The sequence below is a fragment of the Salvelinus fontinalis genome, chromosome 24, assembly GCF_029448725.1.
Source record: "Salvelinus fontinalis isolate EN_2023a chromosome 24, ASM2944872v1, whole genome shotgun sequence".
NCBI classification, from domain to species: Eukaryota; Metazoa; Chordata; class Actinopteri; order Salmoniformes; family Salmonidae; genus Salvelinus; species Salvelinus fontinalis.
This window is the reverse complement of record NC_074688.1, coordinates 30,849,070-30,860,082: the sequence shown is the minus strand read 5'-3', so window position 1 is coordinate 30,860,082 and position 11,013 is coordinate 30,849,070. Positions and strand designations below refer to the sequence as shown.

The 11,013-nt window shown below is 39.8% G+C and overlaps 1 protein-coding gene across 1 annotated transcript; it reads right to left on the bottom strand.

Annotated features, from left to right (window-relative positions):
* Window positions 1-231: 231 nt before the first annotated feature.
* LOC129822286 (collagenase 3-like) lies at window positions 232-7,429 on the bottom strand. Its single transcript, XM_055880439.1, has 10 exons — window positions 6,843-7,429; window positions 6,282-6,526; window positions 5,920-6,068; window positions 5,560-5,685; window positions 5,314-5,469; window positions 1,743-1,863; window positions 1,511-1,644; window positions 1,181-1,340; window positions 936-1,039; window positions 232-821 (listed from the first exon to the last, which is right to left on the bottom strand). The coding sequence occupies exons 1-10, from the start codon at window positions 6,939-6,941 to the stop codon at window positions 721-723; spliced, it is 1,395 nt and encodes a 464-aa protein (XP_055736414.1). The 5' UTR covers window positions 6,942-7,429; the 3' UTR covers window positions 232-720.
* Between the last annotated feature and the right edge of the window lie 3,584 nt (window positions 7,430-11,013).

Sequence of the window (11,013 nt, the reverse complement as noted above, 5' to 3'; positions counted from 1 at the left end):
CCTACTGCTCGGTGCGTCACCGTTGCATTGTGGGAAATGTAGTATTGGTGCGTGTAAAAGATCTGCGGGCTGCCGGCTTGCTGCGGTCTGCGGGCCGGTTCTAATAATAAATCAAGATCATCCCAGGGGCCGTAAAAAACCTTCTCGCGGGCCGGATGTGGCCCGCGGGCCTTGACTCTGACATATGTGCTATAGAGTATTTAAATCACAAACACAATACCATTTGCACGTATCATTTTATTCATGAAAATGTGTCATTAAGATTAGTAGTAAAAACATTCACAGTCCATAAAAAGCATTATTAGCTCATACTCTAGATTTGGTGTTCTTGAATGCCACCTATTGGTGGATCTGCAACGCATTACTGTAACTTCCCCAAGTAACATTTACATACAGAGAGAAATGCAATTACAGTATATCAGAGTGGTTTCTATCCCACCCTTCAATACTATAACAAGTAATGTGAATATGATGCACATTTTCTGATACCCTAAAGCAAGACCCTGCATAGTGGTTTCTGCATTTGTTCGATGCATAAGCCAACCATTTTCCCATTCCCAATAAATATTACACCTACTTCAGTCTTCAGACATGCATTTTACATGCAGTTTTCCAGCGTACTTTGAGATGAGTTACAGATAACAATAACAAACAGGTGTCCAGCACAAATTACCTATTGGTACGTTTCCCATAAAATAACAGTAGTTCTCCACCAGTGGATCAGCAGTTGAGAAAAGAGTTTGTCCTAACAATCTGAATGACCTTCCTTGCACTGTAACTGTATTCAAACTGTGTATGTTCATGGAAGAAATGCAAATATCCTGCAAGGAGAAAGAAAGGATGAATTTGTTAGAGAGAGCTATTTATTATATATTCAAAGCAAATGCAACGGAAACTACATAAGAATATTATTGAAATGAGTGATTGTGATATACCATATTTATATAAGGCAGCATCCACCTCCTCTGCCATTCCAGGGAAATCCATCTCAATGGATCTTGGGAAGCCACTGTCCATTGTGTTAGTCTTCTCATCATAACTGTCAATAAGACAACCAAGACTATAACCTATAATGAACAGTTATGTTTGCAGATAACATCTCTCAACAAGACTAGACCAAACCAAGCCAGACCAGTCCAGACCAAGCCAGACCAGACCAGTCCAGACCATACCGTCCTACCTCCAGAACTGCTCTTCAGAGAACAGAAGGGTCTTGCCGGTGTCTGGGATGTACACAGCAGCATCCACCCTCCGCACGGCCTTGGGGAGTCCCAGTTGATGGATGTATTTGGGGTAGCCCTCCACTAGGCTGTAGCCGTTCAGGGCCCACATTCTAATACCTGGAAAAATATTACAATTTGTCAACAAAATTAACCTATGTCTCTTGCACCGATATCAATTTTATTAGATATCTACTGTATATGTGACGAAAATGAGCAAAGTAGAACTGTAATTGCATATTCAGAATGACAGAGGACTATGTGAACAGTGTTGCCAGCATGTAACTCACCACTGAATATGAAGACCATGTCTTTCTCAGGGTACTCATAGGCAGCATCCACTTTGTTGGGGAGGGAGGGCCAGGTGGATTTGATCAGGGTTTGCTCAGGCTCTGCAAACTGAGGATGGAGACGCCAGTAGAACCTGTCATCAAATAGAAAACATCAACGCACATACATTTTGTCAATTTTAAGCTGATAGTTTGTGCAGAAAAAAAGTTTTCATGAATGGACACTCCCTACCTGTCTTTGAAGATGATTGTTTCTCCTCTGAGCTCAGTAACAGCATCAAAACTCAACATGGGGTCACATTTGTTTGGGGCATCTGGTTTGGGCTTCACTTTCCTGTGATTGGGGTTCGGGCCTAAAGGAATGAACCGCATAATGAACGTTTCAAAATAGGACTCTAGTGGGTGGAATTACAGTACCAGTCAAAAGTTTGGACACACCTATTCATTCTACATTGTAGAGTAATAGTGAAGACATCAAAACTATGAAACGACATATATGGAATCATGTAGTAACCAAAAAAGTGTTAAACAAACCCAAATATATATTTTTTTTGAGATTCTTCAAAGTAGCCACCCTTTGCCTTGATGACAACTTTGCACACTCTTGGCATTCTCTCAACCAGATTCACCTGGAATATTTTTCCAACAGTTTTGAAGGAGTTCCCACATGCTGAGCACTTGTTGGCTGCTTTTCCTTCGCTCTGCGGTCCAACTCATCCCAAACCATCTCAATTGGATTGAGGTCGGGTGATTGTGGAGGCCAGGTCATCTGATGCAGAACTCCATCATGCTCCTTCTTGGTCAAATAGCCCTTACACAGCCTGGAGGTGTGTTGGGTCATTGTCCTGTTGAAAAACAAATGATAGTCCCACTAAGCACAAACCAGATGGGATGGCGTACTGCTGCAGAATGCTGTGGTAGCCATGCTGGTTAAGTGTGCCTTGAATTGTAAATAAATCACCGACAGTGTCACCAGCAAAGCACCACCACACCATCACACCTCCTCCATGCTTCACAGTGGGAACCACACATGCGGAAATCATCCGTTCACCTACTCTGTGTCTCACGAAGACAAGGTGCTTGGAACCAAAAATCTAAAATTTGCCAAGAGTGTGCAAAGCTGTCATCAAGGCAACGGGTGGCTACTTCGAAGAATCTCATTGTTCGTGTTTCTGGGCTAAAGCAAGTCTCTTCTTCTTATTGGTATCCATTAGTAGTGGTTTCTTTGCAACAATTCGATCATGAAGGCCTGATTCACCCAGTCTCCTCTGAACAGTTGATGTTGAGATGTGTCTGTTATTAAACTCTGTGAAGCATTTATTTGGGCTGCAATTTCTGAGGCTGGTAACTCTAATGAACTTATCCTCTACAGCAGAGGTAACTCTGGGTCTTCCTTTCCTGTGGCAGTCCTCAAGAGAGACAGTTTCATCATAGCGCTTGAAATTTTCCAGATTGACTGACTTTCATGTCTTAATTAAAGTAATGATGGACTGTCGTTTCTCTTTGCTTATTTGAGATGTTCTTGCCATAATATGGACTCGGTCTTTTACCAAATAGGGCTATCTTCTGTATACCACCCCTACCTTGTCACAACACAACTGATTGGCTCAAACGCATTAAGAAGGAAAGAAATTCCACAAGGCACATCTGTTAACCTGTCTAGGATCAGCGTGCCGCTAGCGGCACACCCCCCCCCCCCCCACTGAAAAACCAGTGCCGCGAAATTCAAAAAAAATATTATTTTAAAATATTTTACTTTCACACATTAAAGTCCAATACAGCTAATGAAAGACACAGATCTTGTGAATCCAGTCAACATGTCCGATTTTTAAAATGTTTTACAGGGAAGACACAATATGTAAAGATGTACATCTATTACCTAAAAACACATTAGCATAATCCACCATCTTTTATTTGTCCACCAACACCAGTAGCCATCACCAATTCGGCTAAACTAAGATATTTATAGCCCCTAACCAACAAAAAAACTCATTAGATGACAGTCTGATAACATATTTATGGTATGGGATAGGTTTTGTTAGAAAAAAGTGCATATTTCAGGTAGATGGCATAGGTTACAATTGCACCCACCGTCACAAATGGAATAGAAAAACTACTTAGAGCAACGTGTTTACCTACTTACTAATCATCAAACATTTCGTAAAAATACACAGCATACACGAATCGAAAGACACAGATCCTGTGAATACAGACAATATTTCAGATTTTCTAAGTGTCTTACAGCGAAAACACAATAAATCGTTATATTAGCATAGCACATAGCACATAGCAGCCCAGCATTGATTCTAGCCAAAGTGAGCGATAAAAGTCAACATCGCCAAAAGATATTAATTTTTTCACTAACCTTCTCAGAATTCTTCCGATGACACTCCTGTAACATCATATTACACAATCCATATAGAGTTTGATCGCAAATGTTTATATTTAGCCACCAAAATCATGGTTAGACAATGTGAAATGTAGACAAGCTGGTCAGAAAAATGTCCTTGCGCCACTTAGACAGTGATCTACTCTTATACATAAATACTCATAAACGTGACTAAAAAATATAGGGTGGACAGGGATTGATAGACAATTTAATTCTTAATACAATTGCGGAATTACATTTTTTAATTTATCCTTACTTTTCAATACAGTTTGCGCCAAGCGAAGCTACGTCAAAAAACATGGCGTCCTAAGCCACTAAAATGTTTCGACAGAAACACGATTTATCATAATAAAAATGTCCTACCTTGAGCTGTTCTTCCATCAGTATCTTGGGCAAAGGATCCTTTCTTGGGAGTAATCGTCTTTTGGTGGAAAGCTGTCCTCTTGCCATGTGGAAATGCCAACTGCGTTCGGGATGAACTGAAAAGCGTGCCCGGCTATTCACATCGTTTCAAAAATAAATGTCCCAAAATCGCACTAAACGGATATAAATTGCTATAAAACGCTTTAAATTAACTACCTTATGATGTTTTTAACTCCTATAACGAGTGAAAAGATGACCGGAGAAATATAACAGGCTAAACTAACACTTGGAACAGGAGCGGGTCGGTGTCCAGCACGCGCGTTACGCACCAAGGAAAGACTTGCTAGCTACAGGGTTTTTTAATTTATAGGGCCTGTGAACGCGCAATCGACTCCATTGGAATCGTCATCACGTAAAGGCATCCAGGGGAAGACGTAAGAAGTGTCCGTATAGTCATAGCAATAACAGTGCCCTTTTAACTGACTTCAGAACAGTGGCCAACATTTCTCAAATCTGACTCCATGTCAGGGAAATTGCTGTAGAATGGGCTCTGTTCCACTTAGAGACAAAATTTAAACTCCTATAGAAACTATAGACTGTTTTCTATCCAATAATAATAATAATATGCATATTGTACGATCAAGGATTTTGTGGGAAGCCGTTTCAAAAATTACCCAATTAGCATAAATAGTCTAAACAGCGCCCCCATCCCCAACAGGTTAATTGAAATGCATTCCAGGTGACTACCTCATGAAGTTGGATGAGAGAATGCCAAGAGTGTGCAAAGCTGTCATCAAGGCAAAGGTAGGCTACTTTGAAGAATCTCAAATATAACATATGTTTTTATTTGTTTAACACTTTTTTGGTTACTACATGATTCCATATGTGTTATTTCATAGTTTTGATGTCTTCACTATTATTCTACAATGTACGAAATAGTACAAATAAAGAAAAACCCTGGAATGAGTAGGTGTGTCCAAACTTTTGACTTTTCTTTTGACTTAATTATCTGTAACTATTTTCTGTTTGGGTTAATAAGTGGAACACTGACCATAAAGAGCTTGAATGCCGGTGACATCATCCTCAGACAATGGATAACCCTCGCTGTAGGAGTAGACTGGGTACATCAGAGCTCCAGGATCAGAAGAATGGGACAAGCCAAGAGCATGGCCAAACTCATGAGTGGCAACCAGGAAAAGGTTGTAGGCTACAGGGGAGGAAATATGTCAGTAAGTAATCATTGATTAAATGTCATACATTTTCCTTGATCCCCCACATAAATGTACCAAATATTTACCGTCTGAGTCTTTTGACCAATGTTCATCTTCATCAAAGTGTGTGTCTCCTCCAATGTCTCTGCCAGGGGGATAGGCATGGGCTAAGAGACCGTCAGGGCCGTCAAAAGGGTTGAAGTCTCCATGTTCTAAAGAGAAAAAAATGTCCAGAGAAAAAAATATGTTTGAGGATGGTTTCAGTAAGTGTTGCCAGCAAGCCAGCAGTCAATCAATTTATTCTATGAGAGGGTCTTGCACAATTCTAAACAATGTTCACTGAATGTTGAACAAAACTACAGTAAGATGATCAAACTAATCAAGATATTCTCCATATATTCTGTATAGTTTATCAACTGCAGGCCAGAATAAAGAAATTGGTCTACCTTTTGTCCCAAACGCTATCATGATGTCAGCCATCCCCTCGTGCAGTTTCTTGAAGGTCAGAGGGGTGACGTCAGCCCAGATGTTCAAGGCATTACGGATAGCTCTGTCCACATCTGCCTTCTTCAGATCAGGAGTATAATTCACTATTCTGAAGGACCGTTCAAGAGAGAGGAAACATGTCTTCATTCAAGAGAAACTTGACAAGTTTTATCCAAAGTAATGAAAGCTGATAATATCCATTGATTCCAAGGTCATGTGGTGTAGGTGGAGTAAATTAACATTATTACACCTATACCATAAAAAAAAACACAAATTAGGGTTATGACACAATCTATGACCAAGAGTGTTTGAGAAGCCTCACCTGAAGGTCACATTGGTGTTCTGCCATTTGAGGTGTCGGGGGAAGTGGTTGTATTCCCCCACGTCAGGGACACCACACCTGGCCATGCTCATCAGTTCCAGGGTGTTAGCGTCCAGGCTCCCTGTCACTTGGAGGTTGAAGAAGGACTGCATCTCCCTGATCTTAGCCTGCATGGCATCTGACGACCTGTGGGTCGGGGTTCCCTGAAGTCCAGCTCGAAGGTGGTAGAACTTGCGGAGGTATTTCTGAAGAGGAAACAATAACATAAGTTAACACCTTCATGATATGTAGCTGTTAAATATGGTCATTTAAGGAGCAAAATCACAAGAGAAACACAGGGTTCAATTTGAGGGGTTATATTGTTTCATTATATTGTATGCAATTAACAATTTTGTTTAAATAAAACAATGCTCATTTTGTTGATACTATACATTATCGCATTTATCCTTATTTCGAGTATGAGGATAAGTGTAAAATCAATATTAAAACGTAAATATTCAGTGCACCAAACAGACATTGATAAACAAAAGGACATCAGAACCACAGCTTTAATTGGCTTACCTCGGCTAATAGCCACTTGTCAGTCTCCTCCAGCGATGACAGAGGCATAGCAAATGACTGAGCAACCACCACAAGGAGCAGTAAAGCTGTGATTTCCATCTTGTCTTGGTGGCGTCCAGCTCAGTGAGTGACTGGGGTCCAGGAGCCAAGTCTGTATTTATACTGTGTGTTTTCTTTCCTAAGTGTCTGTGATTCATGTAAATGTACCTATCCACTTCCTCCTCAGACTGCCTAAAACTGCTGGTAGTTCAGAAAACAGAGTGCTTGTGGTTTAGTAAACTGCTTTGAACACACCTGAATAAGCAGTGATGTCACATTTTTTGACCAAATGTTCATGGCAATTTTTTTTAAAGATTCAATCAATACATATGGCAAGTGACCAGATCTCGGAACTTTTGTGGCACTATTTTATGTTCTTCAAAAGATAAATATATCTCTTAATTCCTCTATAATGAAAAAAAGTATATTGGGCTTTACGTAAGAAAGTTAATTAAATACTGTATCTTTAAATGGTAATGTACATACATGTCGATGAATACACATGCTATTTATAAAACTTTCAGACACCCATGACTGTGATACACTTCCATGTTATTTTGAGCAAGACAGAGGATGACAGTTGGTGGCCATAGAGAAATCAGTTAAAGGGATAATCCACTCGAAATACAACCTAACATGATTTATCACATACCTTGGCAGAACAGGATGTGCGTACCTAGAACAGGATATGTCTTTCACATTTGGTCACTGATATAAATGTATATATTTGATTATATTGGATAAGGCTAGCCTGTGTCCCAATTTATAGCAGCAGAGTTTAAGTACTGGGGGCAGGGCAGGTCAAGGCATGCCCTGTCACTTGTATGTCTGCTGCTTCTGTGTGTCTGCGTGTGTCTGTGTTGCCACATGTGGTTATCAGTCTGCTATAACAATGGAATTCCTGATCCCAGAGTCCGAGCCAAGAGGGGTATTTTATGGCAATTCACAAATAACATGACAAGCAGCCTTACAACAGGCATGTAAATAACACTCTTAACTGCAATTAACTTGATGTTTCTGTCAGAGTTAATGGGGATTAAAAGCTCGCCAAACATACAAAGTGCACCTCATGCAGATGCTGTTAAGATCTAATATAGGTATTTATGAACATTGGCAGACGCTATTATACCTACGGTATATCACTGTTTATCAGAGCCATATGACTATGTTGAGATAGCGCATTAGCTAAACTGTTTTAGACTGTGGAAACAGAGCCACTGAGCTGAGTCATATTGAGGGGAAGTTGGTTGGGGGATTTTTGCAACTGACTAAGATGGTCACCCACATTCACAAACACAACTAACTAGAACATAAATAATACATCCAATTAAAACTGTAACATATCAAATAATACGTTTGTCACTGATGGTAGAATGATACAAAAGAGAGTAATTTTGCCTTTAAAAAAGCTTCTTTATTGTTTAGAGGGGAACATTGGAGGCTTTAGCCCCAGCACTGCTCCCATCAGTAAGCATCATTACCTCACAAGGGCCCGATTCTGACCCGAGTTAAGCACATGTAAATGGAATGTAATTCCATTTTTATGCACTTTTCTCTCTACGCATATTATGACCTTGAACTTAAGCATGAGAATAGTGTGCTATTCACCTGCTATACGTTTTGGGTGGAGATCTAAGAAATGTAGGTGTGCTGGTGTAACCGATGTGAAATGGCTAGCTAGTTAGCGGTGGTGCGCGCTAATAGTGTTTCAATCGGTGACGTCACTCGCTCTGAGACCTTAAAGTAGTTGTTCCCCTTGCTCTGCAAAGGCCGTGGATTTTGTGGCGCGATGGGTAATGATGCTTTGAGGGTGGCTGTTGTTGATGTGTCAGAGGGTCCCTGGTTCTCCCAGCCCAGGTAGGGGCGATGAGAGGGACGGAAGCAATACCGTTACACCAGTGGAGGTGTCTTCTGACCTTGACTTAATTGTAAGCATTTCACTGTATTGCTCAGAAAGATGGCAGGAATATGAGCATTTGTGATTTCAGACTTTTTTGTTATGATACCTGTTGTATTCGGTGCACGTGACCGAATACATTTCAACATATCAACTTTCTCACAGTAAAGATTATGAAATGCTGTGCCATTATGCAGAATTTAAATTGTACAGCCTTTTACGGATGGGCACTCTCAAATATCTTAACTTTAGGTTACCCCGACTTTCACTGTTTCTTATTTCTATCATGTTAAATACTCTATTACCCTGTCATTTCCCTTCAGTTGGTATAGCCTACATTAGCATTACATTAAATTAAAAAAAATTGTTTACCTTCATTTGCTTCTTCCTTACACACCGTCATGGCCATGTGGTTGTTGCTGAGGATTGTTAGTAACAGTTGGTAATATAAAAAAAGACATGTAGGCTAATTAAATCGTAATGGAGCAGGGAACAAACCAAGCCATAACAGTTTGAACCCTACGCATGGTGCAATAATTGGCTGTGTCATCACACAGTTCCATAGTTAGTGCAGGCGATAGACGAGGGTATAGCCTACTATTGTACACCGTTCTCCCTATTATAATTCTATGTACACTAATCTTTCAACATTACTATGGGTTAAAGAACTGAATGTGCCAATTTTCAGAATAAATCAAACCACCATTTTCTTTCTTTTGTGAGTAAAGGCTCTCCTGTCACGGATGTCGTTGTGGAACTGACCGGACCAAGGTGCAGCGTAGTAAGCGTACATTTTCCTTTATTTATGTAAATGTCGCCAACAAAACAAGAAACGACTGTGAAGCTTACTAGGGCTATAGTGCCACTAACAAAGATAACTACCCATAAAATACAAAGGAAAAAAGGCTGCCTAAGTATGATTCCCAATCAGAGACAACGATAGACAGCTGTTCCTGATTAAGAACCATACCCGGCCAAAACATAGAAACAAACATAGAATGCCCACCCCAAGTCACACCCTGGCCTAACCAAATAGAGAAATAAAACGGCTCTCTAAGGTCAGGGCGTGACATCTCCAAACAATTTTCTTCATAAATACTTTCCTAACCCTAAATAATCTACAATATGAGAGTATTTTTAAATCTACCAATTGGTGCTGAAACATAGACTAATATGGCTATATTTAGATGGCTTTCTTTAATTGTTTCCTAATAATTCCGTTCTCGAACTAAAAGGTACACCGTATTTAAAGGGATGGCGTAAGATAAATGTACTGAAAACCCTATTGAATGGAAATTCCACAAGAATATCTTGGCCAGCAAGCGGGAGGTATTTTTCAGCAGTTGAATTACATTTATTCAGCAATAGCAAGGGAACCACGCCTGCAAAGCGAGGTACGCACCTTCATAGGGTAAGTCTGAATATCAACTACTGAGAAGTGTGTAGGAAAGGCATTGGTAAGAAAGGCGTAATTTCCTAAGTCTGAATCAGGCCCACAGGGAAGAGCAGGAAGCTACTGTGTTGATTAGAGTGGTCAGTACCTGTAGTTGGTTTGTAGGCTATGCTGATGTTGGTGAAGACTGTCTTGTACTAGACCAGTTGAGTATCAGCATAGGAAATTCCTATAAAACCGTTTCCTACCATAAAAAAGAATTACTTGTCTTTTCCCACTAGAACTTACTTTGCTGATGCACATTTTGTTGCTGGAAAATGTACTTTATACGATTATGATGTGTTGTTTCAACTAGCTATCTTAAGATGAATGCACTAAGTCGCTCTGGATAATAATATATTTTAAATGACAAAAATGTCAAATACATTTTTTTTGGTTAGGTCATGATTCAATATGTGTTATTTCATAGTTTGGACGTCTTCACTTTTATTCTATAATGTGGAAAATAGTACAAATAAGGAAAAACCCTTGAATGAATAGGTGTGTCCAAACTTTTGACTGGTACAGTAGTTCAAGAGAAATGCAAGATTTCCGTTCCTAATACAACCCCCCAACCTTTGACTATTGTTGTTACTTATTATCCCATTTGTGACAATTTTGATAATTTGTTTATGATGTTATAGAATTCAATTTCCAAAGTACACTTTGTCAATATGTACATTGTTACATCATGTATGGCGTTGAATGAGCTTCAACGCCATACAACACTCCTTACGTGGCCTCCAGCTGTTTTTAAATGCTATAAAACTAACTGCATGCTCTTCAACCGATTGCTGCCCGCA